Raw genomic sequence first — 12,720 nt, forward strand, 5'->3', positions numbered from 1 at the left:
TTTAACTAAGTGCATTGACTTAAATACTGTACTTAAGTACAATTTTGGGGTACTTTTGAGGTACTACATTTCAGAGGGAAATATTCTACTTACTGTGCTACATTTATCTTGCAGCTATAGAAAAAACATACAAACTGCTAAAGTAAAATGAACTGTTAAAGATTAAACTAGAAGTACTTAACCTTTTTGGTTTAAAAACAGATTGGTCAATCAGAACTTATTTTTCCTCCTTTCCTCTCCCATGAATCATCTCACAACTCCTCAGACTTCTCTTGTGACCCTTTGGAGGTGCCCGACCCCTGAATACAGGACTACTAGACTAACCTACCTGCAGCAGCTATCTACAAAAGTGATATTACACATAGATGGATCATTATTAACAATCTAATAACAGCTCAAATAATAATGTGACGTGCACAACGGCTAGACTTCTGCAAAACAAATACTTTTACTTTTGGTACTTTAGGTAAATTTGGCTTATAATACCGCTGAACATTTACTTTGAACATTACTTTGAACATTCCCTATTGTTCCTTCTGAGTGAAGGAACAACAGGGAATTTTTACTTACTTAATTCTGTGTATTTCTTTCACTACTTGACTTCTATCAGTTTCTGTTTGTGATACAATAGCATATAATTACATATCCCACTGCAAAAAAATTTGTTGTGATTTATTCATCTTCATCATTCAAATTAAAGATTGTATTTGCTTACCTAAAGTTACAATATTTAACAATACACCTAATATTTGTTGTCAAGTTTAACAGCTTACCAGTTTGCCTCTTTGGACCATGACGAGTGTTTGCCATCAATCTACCAGCATAACTGATGATGTCACTGCTAACAGCTAAAACTTTAATGTTATGCTAACTAGCATTAAAAGGTCAGGTCATATCACATTTAAGTTAACATGTCTTTGCTAAACATTAGCAATAACAGCACATTCTAAATACCACCCTCTCCAACAATTAAACAAGTTTACTTCATCGCGTTTAGTAAAAGATAAAATCATACTTTTGCTAGTTAGTGCAAATTAGCCAGTACGTTACCTAACGTTACTTGTAACGTTAACGCTATATCACATATAAATCTTCACTTAAAGTTTATTTAACCGTATGAAAACAGAGTTTGCGTCGTCCTGAAACCTGTAAGCTACTTTCTCTGAGTGAAAGGTTTCAAATCCAGCTTCAACTTTGAGTCATAACGTTGTAACCATGAAGCTGGCAGGAACGAGGGACATCTGTCGGCGTAACCTTCCATTCACAGCACACGCAGTAACGTTAGCTAACCTCTGGACGTTTTAGCAAAGGTCGCGAGAGAGGATGCAACGGCATCTTTTTATATCCGGTGTAACGGAAATGTATTTACCCCAGTAACGAGTGGCTGTTCTCGGCCCAGGGTGGAACAAAAAATGTGGCAGTACTTTGGAAATATGCACCGACTGGTGAGAAATCGATTACTTTAGAGTAACGAGCCCCGCATATGCAGTATAGTGGTGAGCTAGCAGCAGAGGACCGACCTGCTGCAATTGTGTGAGGGCGCCGCTGGGTGAGTCCCTCTCTCCGCTGCCTCTGTCTCCACAGCTCCCTTTTCCCAAAGAAAAGAAGAGGCGAACTCGGTCCGGGGAGGAGGGCCGCCGCCATTATCGGAAAGCTGGCAGAAATACCACTTTCACACACGCAATCTGCTCACAAATTGAGCAGGGCATGAACAATTTCTGTTGCAGTGGAAGCATATTTCAGACGAAACACCACGGCGATTTCAACAAACTCACCGTTGTCTCGTGTGCGCTACCGGCCCAGCATTATGTGGGCACAACAATGGACAGAATAATTATTGAAAAAGCAACGTGGTGAACCGAGAAGAAGACGGCTAAGCAGATTTTCATACGCCCGAATTTCTCATGAGGAGAAAAACCCTTGCAAGAACAGAATTGGATTGTTCTATCATTCGGGATATTAATTTCTTCCTTCCCCGTGTTTAATCGCAACGAAAACAGTGATGCTAAACACGAGAATCCAGGCGTGGGTAATGGATATTTAAATCAAATTACCCCATTGCACAAGTTGTAGTATTATCAGTGTTATCCGTGAATTGAGACGACAATACAGTGTATTCTGCGGCTTTATGCTCATGCACATCAGGCGGCGAGGGCTGCGGCAAGCGCTGGCCTGACAGATGCAAGAGGAGAGAGGGAGAAATGCGATGGTATGTACCCTACATGCTCTCTCCCCGTCTTTATGATCTGTTTCCCGGTGAAGCTGTCGAGTGTTACACCCTAGACAGCTGGGTAAATAAATTCCCTTCAAACATTGTCTGTCGGTGTGGAGAAGGTAGGCTATTCCAGATTTGGGCTCCGCGATTTCATTATGTAGTCAGCAGGCCTGGCGTGATCAGCCCCTCTCTGTGCACCCTAAAGCCCATGTTAACTGTTAATCCTTTGCAAAACATGTAACGTTACACAGACCTTATCGCTGTTCGTAGGTTATGTGAATGAAATTGCTTGAAGATGGGCTTTGGTAAACAGTTTTGATTCCGGCTGGACAGGTCAGTTTAGTTTTTATTTGCAAAAAAACAAAAAAAAACTTGTCTGTTCATTTGGGTATCAGGCCTAGCTCAGCTGAGCCCATGGTTGCTTTTGACCCTGCCGGAGCTGCTAATGTGTGGCCACTACATGTGACAGGATATTTCATTAACAGCCTACAATTCCTCTTTTTGTCATATCGTTTAATTCCAGTGAATTATAATCCACATTAAGTGAAATTCTGCAGTTCGGCATTTTTGCCCATATGTAGAAATTATGAGCTGGCTGTTCAGAATTGCATCAGTGCTAGAATAATGGAAGCATTAATCAATGCTGTAATGATGGAACATTAACTGTCTTAACAGGAAGAGGAAGTTTTGTACCCTTTGGCATAGACTGTACATGTATCTGACTCTGTTATCAAGTCCTTCATTCATTCACTGTTTAGTCTTTGGAGAACGGGCTGTTTGCTGCTGTTTCAATTAGGTTGAAAAGCTTAGGTGTCCACAACATAGTCATTTTCATGCTTGTCACCCCACTCGCTGATCAGCTGACATGTTGCTTTAAAGAGCACCACTCCCAACATTTCTCCTAGGGTTAGAGTAATCATTTTGATATTGGTTTGATATAGGAATTTATCTTCAAATGAGTGGATAAGAGCTGAGATAAGCTGATTCATCAACAAGATGACTGATCTAAGATTGATTGGAAACAGTTTTGTCAGTCAAAATCATATTTAAAGTGAAAATGCTTGAAACTGGTCCAGCTTCTCACATGTGAATATTTGCTGGTTTTAGTTTTCTGTGATAGTAAATAGATTATCATTTGGGGTTTGGACTGTTGGTCAGTAACAACAAAATCAAATGCACATATCATTTTGAGCTCAGGCAAAGCGTGATGGGTTTTCTAAAATACTTTATTTGAGAAAATAATCAGCATATTTATTCAGCTGTGAGAATAATCGTTGCTGCATTAGAATGGACAGTTAATCTGCAGTCTGATGAATATTGCAAAAATCAGTGTGCTTCCTATTGTGTTTATGTTAGTGTGGTCATTGCTTGTTCTGTAGTCCCTGTCAGGACATACTGTGTGTGACTGGCTTTACTGGTCCTGTCACACTGTCTTCATTATGCTTTTGCTGATGGCTGGATATGATGCCAAAAAGTACAGCAGTGCTTGATAACAATTCACTGTGTATAGTAATAACATTAATGTAGTAATTTCACACATGTTCTAATTAATGATCGATCAGATTTGACACATGCCTTCATGGTTAATCTGAGACATTATACCCAACCTTCACTGTTGAGAGGTTCAGTGGGCCCCTGGCATTGTCACATTTTGTTATTACAGATCACTCTGATGTTGAAGATAGAAGTACAAAAAAGGCCTCATGCAAGTTGACAGACATTGCACAGGGGCTGAACATTTCATTATCAAAACTACTTTCGATAACATCATAACTAAAATTCTATTACAACATAAACTAGCATGTTTTGACAGTGATATATTTTACATATTCTAAGGTTAAGGGTCTGGTATTTGCCCCATTGGTGGTTTTCCAATTTTTCATCTTTTCCTCATTTTTTTCAAATGTAGTTTTGTTGGTTGCCCAGTTTGTCTGATTTGTTTGTCTTTTTTTTTTTTCTTTTCCCTGACAGGATCTGTTTCATGTCAGGAATGAATGAAGGAACCTGCTAATATCACTTCGCTGCTATTTATTAAAATCGAAGTCCGGCAGAAGAAAGTGAAATCTGATCTCCACTGTGGATCAGCAACTTTATGGACAAACATTCAAGTGAACTCCTTTCTACAGTGCCTGTTTATGGCAGGATGAGCGTCAGCAGACTATGATGGCGAAAAAGCAAGATGCCCGATCGCCCATTTACAACCTCATTGTGGTGGGATTGTCAGGAACAGAGAAAGAGAAGGGGCAATGCGGGGTTGGCAAGTCCTGCTTGTGTAATAGGTTTGTGCGTCCTAGTGCTGATGACTTCTACCTGGATCACACATCAGTGTTGAGCACCAGTGACTTTGGGGGCCGAGTGGTTAATAATGATCACTTTCTGTTTTGGGGGGAGGTGTCACGGGTTCTGGAGGAGGGGCCTGACTGCAGGATGCATGTTGTGGAGCAAACTGAATTTATTGATGACCAGACATTTCAGCCACATCGTAGCACTGCTATGCAGCCCTATATCAAACGGGCAGCTGCAACCAAGCTAGCTTCAGCAGAGAAGCTCATGTACTTCTGTACAGACCAGCTTGGTCTGGAGCAAGACTTTGAGCAAAAACAAATGCCGGAGGGCAAGCTGCAGGTTGATGGATTCCTGCTTTGCGTTGATGTCAGCCGTGGCATGAACCGCAACTTTGATGACCAGCTGAAATTTGTCACTAATCTGTATGGTCAGCTTAGCAAGACGAAGAAGCCCATTGTGCTGGTCCTCACCAAATGTGATGAAGGAGTTGAGCGCTACATCAAAGATGCGCATACTTTTGCTATCACAAAAAAGAGTCTACCAGTAGTTGAGACATCTGCACGCTCAAATATAAATGTGGACCTTGCCTTCCTCACTTTGGTTCAACTAATTGATAAGAGCAGGGGCAAGCCCAAGATCATTCCCTATTTTGAAGCCCTAAAGCTCCAGAGTCAGCAGATAGCTTCTGCCAAGGATCGCTATGAATGGCTTATCAACCGTATAGTAAAGAATCATAATGAAACCTGGTTAAACACCAGTCGACGCATGAACACATCCCCGGAGTACAAAGAATATGTGTTCTTGGAGGGAACGGCTAAATGCAAGAAGCTTTTTCAACAACACGTCTATCGTCTGAAGCAGGAACATATTGAGAGGCGTCGCAAAATATACTTAAGCACTCTTCCTTTAGCACTTAGTTCTTTGGTGCCTGACCTGGATGAGATAGATCAGCTGAGCTGGTCTGGGGTACAGAAGGTTCTAGAGTCCAAGCAGCACTTTGCCCACTGGTTTGTTGTTCTGGAGGACTCACCATGGGAGGATACATCTCACATTGATAACATGGAAGATGAACGAATACCTTCAGACCTACTGGAAACTGCTGAAGCAGAGGAAATATTTAATGCCCACCTGGAACATCTGCGTAATGAGTGCAGACGGGCAGAGATGAGGCTGGAATTTAAGCAGAGGTTAGCTTCCTCTCCCTTTGTCACACCTGGCAAACCTTGGGAGGAGGCCCGTAGCTTTATCATGAATGAAGAGTTCTACCAGTGGCTTGAGGAGCCAGAGTACTTAGACCTGTACAACCGCCATCAGAAGGAGATCATTGACCGTGCTAAAGAAGACTTCCAGGAGCTCTTACTGGAGTACTCTGAGCTTTTCTATGAGCTTGAGGTGGATGCCAAGCCAAGCAAGGAGAAGATGGGGGCAATTCAGGAGGTTTTGGGGGAGGAACAGAGGTTCAAGGCACTACAAAAGCTTCCAGCTGAAAGAGATGCTCTAGTATTGAAACATATCCACTTTGTCTATCACCCTACCAAGGAGACTTGCCCTAGCAGTCCTCACTGCGGAGATTCTAAGATTGAGCAAATTTTAGTCTCACGTTTCCCCACGTGTTACCCCTTTTTTGATGTGAAAGCTCATTTTGGGGACACAAAGGCTGACAGAATTAACCTTGTCATACTAGGGAAGGATGGACTTGCCAGAGAATTTGCCAATGAGATTAGGGCTCTCTGCACAAATGATGACTGGTATGTGTTAGATGGGAAGATGTATGAATTGACACTGCGGCCTATTGAGGGAAATGTACGTCTTCCAGTAAATTCCTTCAGCACCCCCACTTTCACCCCTCACGGATGTCTGTGTCTGTATAATTCAAAAGAGTCCCTCTCCTATGTGGTTGAAAGCCTTGAACGACTTAGGGAATCAACTCTAGGTCGACGGGATAGCCAGCTAGCACAGCTGCCAACATCACTGCTTTTAGTCACTAAAAGGGGTGTAGGATCATATGTGGATATAGGTGGAGAAACTGCCTTAAACCTAATAACACAGGGACAGCAGGTTGCAAGGAGACTGCAGTGTAGCTTTTTAGACCCTGCCTCCCCTGGTGTGGGTTATGGCCATAATGTCAATGAGACCCAAATCAACCAGGTGCTGAGGGGCCTTCTGGATATTAGGAGGAGCACATCATTTAGTAGCAGCTCCCCACCCCTACTCCCTGAGCCTCCAGGTCTTCGAGACTCTCCTCATCAGCCAGTCCCAGAGGCAGACCTTCGCATTGTCATGTGCTTAATGTGTGGAGACTCCTATGACATTGAGCAGCTCCTGTCCCCTTTCCTAATGCATCAGCACTGCAGGCCTATGTCTAATAGTGGCACCTCTGTACTGCTGGAGCAGACAGTTGGTGGACACAAGCTGGCTATAGAGCTCTCTCTGCTCTCATACCACGCCTCCTTCACCTTGCGGAAGAGCAGGCTAGTACATGGCTACATTGCTGTGTACTCGGTCTCCCGAAAAGCCTCCTTGGAGACCCTGTGTGCCTTCTTGTGTGAGGTTCAGGACATCATCCCAGTTCAGCTGTTAGCAGTGGGAGATAGCCAGGCAGAGCTCACTGACAGCGACTATGCCTGTGAACAGCTGATCCAGGGGGAGGAGCTAGCCCATGAGATTGAGGGTCGTTTCAATAGTGTGGTTTGTGGATCCGGGGGCGTGGTGGGAGGCCTGCACAGGATAGAAATGTTCCACTCTTTTCTGATGGAAGTAGTAGAGAAACGCAACATTGTGGAGGCTACACACATGTACGATAATGTTGCTGAAGCGTGCACCAATGAAAATGTGTACTCCCCACGCTGCAGTTCTCCCAGTCCTGTCACCATGTTCCTGGATTCAGAGGATGATGTTGAACCATCACCACCATACTATGATGGCACACTCACTTCTCATGGTGGGGGCTTCAACCTGCCTGATTTAGATTCCAGTGATATCTCTGTCATCTCTGATATCAGAGACTTTGAGAACAAACTCAACAACAAAGTACCCCCGCAAGTGAGAGTTAAACCGGGAGTCACTTTTGACTTCCGGAAGGTGAGCCGTAACCCATATATCGATACACTCGGTCATCGTCGCTCCCTGCCCTCTGCTGTTACTTGGGTTCCTGGTGGGGATGTGGGCTATGATCCCTCAGACTATGCCGAACCCATTGACGCTGTTTCAAAACCCCGCCCTAGCAATGAAGAGATCATCTACTCAGTGCCACATGACAGCACACAAGGCAAAATCATCACCATCCGCAACTCCAACAGGATGCACTCCAATGGAAATGGCTCAGACAGCGAGGCAGACAGCAGCTCTCTGGAGCGAAGGAGGAAGTTCTCAGCAGCGGGGGTGAAGCCTCGTCTTTACCGCGACCGCTCCAAGCGACTTGGCAAGTTCAGCAGCTTTCGCACAAGCTTCATAGGCAGCGATGATGAGATGGGAGCTCTTCCAAAGTCTAAGGAAGATGACTTTGGAACTCTAAAAGGTGAAAGTCTTGTTAATGAGGAGAGTGAGGACCCAAAAAAGAGGAACATTCTGAAGAGCCTGCGTCGAACAGCCAAGGTGTGTTTTATGCCACCTATTTCTGATTTAATTCAGACAAAGAAGCTTATTTTTTTAATTGTCAATGTCTAATCTCGTATAGAAATTAGTTAATTATTTTTTTTCCAACTATTTTCTTAGTTTTTCATAAATGTTTTATCTGTCTTATCTCTGTAGATATAACTGCGCTATCACAGATTTAAAGTATATAATATACTGACATCACTGTTGAGTGAGCATGTTTATCTGTGGCAGTGATTGGGGAGGATCTAGACATTAAGCTTATGACTGAGTGTGAGGAACTTCTGATTTGTTGCTGATGGGGAGCAACACATTTTGTTAGGATCCAATGAGTGCCACTTCTTATCAACATAATTATCGCTGTTTGAGATACTCATGGTCATCTGTCTTTCTTTATTTACAGAAAACAAGACCAAAGCCCCGTCCAGCTATTCCCAAGCCCCCAGAGAGCAGCTACTTTGGGGTCCCCCTAGTGAATGTGGTTTCCCCAGACAGGCCCATCCCACTCTTCATTGAGAAGTGTGTCCGCTTCATTGAGACAACAGGTAAGTTGTTTTGTCTTTTAAGCTCCTTTAAACTATATCATGCATGTGATGAATGGAAAATCTGATTTAAAGTTTTATTCTGATAAATCCTGACAGTTGTCATTTATTAGCTTTTATTCTTCACTATAGGTATTTATTACTCAGCTAAATATGCTGGTTGTTAGATTTCCCACCAGTGCACCTGTTCATGACCACAGTGTGATGTGAAAGTAATACAAGGGTTTATTGAGTTCACTACCCCTCTAGAAACTGCCAGCATCTGTATTGTCACGTCTGTTTGCAACAGGCCTAATGAAGTGTTTGCGCTGTGCTTGTTTCCCACTGTGCCCCCCATGTCTTCCCCCTTTTCTCTGCTGCACTCTTTTTTCCTCAGGCCTGAATACAGAGGGTTTGTACCGCGTAAGCGGCAACAAGTCAGAGATGGAAAGCATGCAGCGGCAGTTTGAACAGGGTGAGTTGCTCATCAGACTTGTTTGAACCAACTGTTTGACATGTAATTATGTGGCTGTCTAATCAAAACATAAACAGAGAGCTACCAAAGAGATGTGCCATGTAACTGATTGTTTGGTCCTGATGACAGCTACTACTGATGGGCTTCTTTTTCTCTGATCTCTTTAACTGTGTCATTCTCCTTGTGTAGACCACGGATTAGACCTAGTGGAGAAAGACTTCTCCATAAACACTGTGGCTGGAGCCCTCAAAAGCTTCTTCTCTGAGCTGCCTGAGCCCCTGGTGCCTTGTGCTCTGCAGGTGGACCTTTTGGATGCTTTCAGTAAGCAAACACTGCTGGGCTGGGAGGGTCTTTACTAGAACATAAAAAGATTATTTTTTTAGGAGGGAAGAGGGAAGGGAAGGTTTTGGCAGACCTAAAGAAGACAAGAATCATTTTCCTGGTAGTGTAGAGGGACATTTTATTTTCAAATTACTGTCTGCGGTGATGAAGTCTCAGTTTTAATATTAACTTTTCTCTGTGTGTGCAGAAATCAGTGACAGAGAACAAAGGCTATATACCATGAAGGATGTCCTGAGGAAGTTCCCCAGGGAGAATTATGATGTCTTCAAATATGTACTGAGCCACTTACACAAGTAAGTTACCCGTCTACTGTTGAAATCACGTTCATGCATTTGTTGGTCTGCTGTTGTAGACACCCATCTGTTTTTTTTCTGCACTGTATGAATACCCTGGTCTGTATTTGTGTGTTTTTCTCAGGGTGAGCCAGCTGAACAGGGTGAACTTGATGACCAGTGAAAACTTGTCCATCTGTTTCTGGCCCACCCTAATGAGGCCAGACTTCACCACTATGGATGCCCTGACTGCCACACGCACCTACCAGACAATCATCGAGACCTTCATCCACCAGTGTGCATTCTTCTTTTACAACCAGCCCCTCCTCGACTCCCCCACTGGCCTAGCCGGCCTCCCTGCCTCACCCACCACCACCCTCAGCGGGAGCTCTGCCTACTCTTGTTACCGCTCCTCTCCTCCTCACACCACCACACACTTCAGCCCCCTGCAGCAGTCCCCGCCCACCACCCCCCAGTCTCCCCTGCAGTCTCTGCTCCCTCCCCTCCACCAGCACCCCCATTCCCACCATTCCCCTGCTGAACAAGAGACACTGTGAGAGACGGTGAAACCACGTGTGCCCACGATGATGCTGGACCTTATCACCAACACACACACTAAAAAAACAAAAAAGAAAAAAAGCGTGCACTTGCACACAACATTTTTGATCATAGACTGCCTAGTTTATGAAGAGAGGAGACGGGAAGTGTCTGAGAAACTTCCCTAACCTGTCATTTGTATCCATACTTGTGTGCGTCAGGGCAGGCTTCGGTTATCAGTGACTCTCCCTCTGCCCTCTGAACCCCTGATCGCCTGGATTTGACATCAGATCAGAAGTGGAGGACAGAGGTTGCTGTCACAGCAAGCCTCTCTTCTGTCAACAGTCACCACTTATCCTACACTACCGAGAAATAGAAACCTCTATGCCAAGCTGGAAGAATTGATTTGTGGCCACCACGTTTTTATCTGCTTAAAACTGTTTTAGTTTTTTTTTTTCTCATGAAAGTACTGCCACTGGATTTTTTAGACTGTTCCTCTGTAGGTCCTTTGGGCAGCAGCTTGCTCCATGTAGCAGAGGTTCCTCTGTCTGCCTTTGGGGTTTCTCTCATCGGCTCTACTTGAGGGGTCAGCATGGGGAGGGGAGGGAAGGGGAGGGTTGGGGGGGGGTCACATCCAGGGATGCACTTTAATGATCACTGTTGTTTTTCCCTCAAAAGGGTTTTTGTTTTTGTTGACATACTGTTTTCTTGAGTGTTTTTAATTTCACAGCTCAAACAGCCATACCCATTGCCTCTACAGAGCTCTGGCAGATCAAACTTTGTTTACATCGAACTTGTTTTTGTATCCACAAATTTATCGAAGCACTTTTTGATAGTGTAGTGTTAAATTAGAAGAAATGCCACACTGATTAATTGTTCATATTTTTTGTTTGGTGGTTGAGCGTGGCATCAGTGCAGGCTTGTGAAACAAGATCTTTTTGTAAAAACCTAAGTTGTTTATGCTGATCCAGAGGTCCCATTTTAGGTTGATGGGAAATCTGAATCTACCCATGTTCCTCATTCATCCAGCCATGTGAAAAATAGTTTTCTTTTAGAGTTTGTCCTCTTTCTAGCTGTGGGTTGATCAGAGTGGATGTTTAGGGAAGTTTGGACTAATTAGACCATTATAATATCAGAGAGGACGTTGCCTGCCATCAGTCAAGTGAAGGAAAAATTTTGTCATTTTTGAATGTGTAACCTAGTCATACCATAACACAACTCTACATTGCCATCTGGTGACCATGGAAACCAAACGCTTGAAACATGATAGGTTGCTGGATGTGTTGCTGTGGCTGTCTATCAAACCAAGCTCTTTGTATTCATCTAATGTTAAGGACCTTTAACTCTGAAGGTTTAGTATTCTCAACGCACTGTTACTGCTAGTCCTGCTATACAATACAATGATAAGTAGAAGTTAAATGTTTGTTGGGACATGTTCAGGAAGCAACACCGGCCGTTTACCTGCTCTAGTGAATTAGTTTCGTGCTGGCATATTGCCCTCCCTTTTCATGGAAAACAAGCAGCACAGTTTCAGTGGTAGCACTGTCAATGAAGACCTGATGATTTTAACCATTAAATGTATGAGAGGAAGCACTGTCTTTCTAATGAGGACAAGTAAAAATGGACCCCCAGACATATAAGTTCTGGATGATTGTGGCTCTCTTATGGTTCTTGGTTGCAACGATGACCAGACTAGTTAGATCATTGGTTGTAGTAGTAATTGGGATCATCACTCACTGGTACTTTTGGAATCACAATGCTGTGGGAAGCCAGTCTTTTTATGTGTTCATTGGACTAATCTGAGGGCACTTCTCAAACTGCTCAGAGCTGTAAGCTGTAACATTAAGACTGGCACAGACCCAACCAAGGAACTGTCCCACTATAACACGATTCCCTGGGAGGAAATAATCTTACTGCATCACTTGACTTCTGACACAACTGTGGCAAATCTGCCGTTCGGTGGGCGAAAAGTGAGTGCATACTACTCTATAATGGTTGTTTATTTGTATGTTGGGGAACACCACCCTTTAGTCAATGGTAGAAAACATTTCTAGTGTGTATTTCAATGATTGAAAGTCCATTTTTACAATTTTTGTGAATGGTTCAAGGCCACTTAAGTTTAGTGCATGATTTAAAAAACACACCAAGGAGAGAAGGATGAAAGCCTCTCCCTGTTTTAAAACATGAAAATTAGTACGAGAACAAAACAAATACTACAAGTGAAGTAGCTGAAACGTGAAAGTTTATGTACTGTGCACCAAGAGCAAACCATGGAATTTGTCTGACTGAGAAAAGTGTTTGAAGATGAAGGCCTTATGTGAACTGTATAATAGTTAATAAATTAAATCTTGTAAAATTGTCCTCAGCTTTCTTGTGGTCTTTCATTGAGCCTTTGACAGTTTGAGAGGCACCTCCATCCGTTCATGGCAAAGTAAAAGTTTGAAATGAGATTGGATTGTTGTTAAAAAGTCACACAGT

General features: G+C 43.3%; 1 protein-coding gene across 1 annotated transcript; it reads left to right on the plus strand.

Moving 5' to 3' along the window:
• The first annotated feature begins 1,596 nt into the window (after positions 1 to 1,596).
• Positions 1,597 to 12,603, plus strand: arhgap35b (Rho GTPase activating protein 35b). The gene is made up of 7 exons (XM_076750371.1): positions 1,597 to 2,209; positions 4,187 to 8,095; positions 8,499 to 8,640; positions 9,014 to 9,091; positions 9,281 to 9,412; positions 9,621 to 9,726; positions 9,851 to 12,603. The coding sequence occupies exons 2-7, from the start codon at positions 4,376 to 4,378 to the stop codon at positions 10,260 to 10,262; spliced, it is 4,590 nt and encodes a 1,529-aa protein (XP_076606486.1). The 5' UTR covers positions 1,597 to 2,209; positions 4,187 to 4,375; the 3' UTR covers positions 10,263 to 12,603.
• The last annotated feature ends 117 nt before the right edge of the window (positions 12,604 to 12,720 follow it).

This window comes from Chaetodon auriga, chromosome 15 (assembly GCF_051107435.1).
Source record: "Chaetodon auriga isolate fChaAug3 chromosome 15, fChaAug3.hap1, whole genome shotgun sequence".
Taxonomy (NCBI): domain Eukaryota; kingdom Metazoa; phylum Chordata; class Actinopteri; order Chaetodontiformes; family Chaetodontidae; genus Chaetodon; species Chaetodon auriga.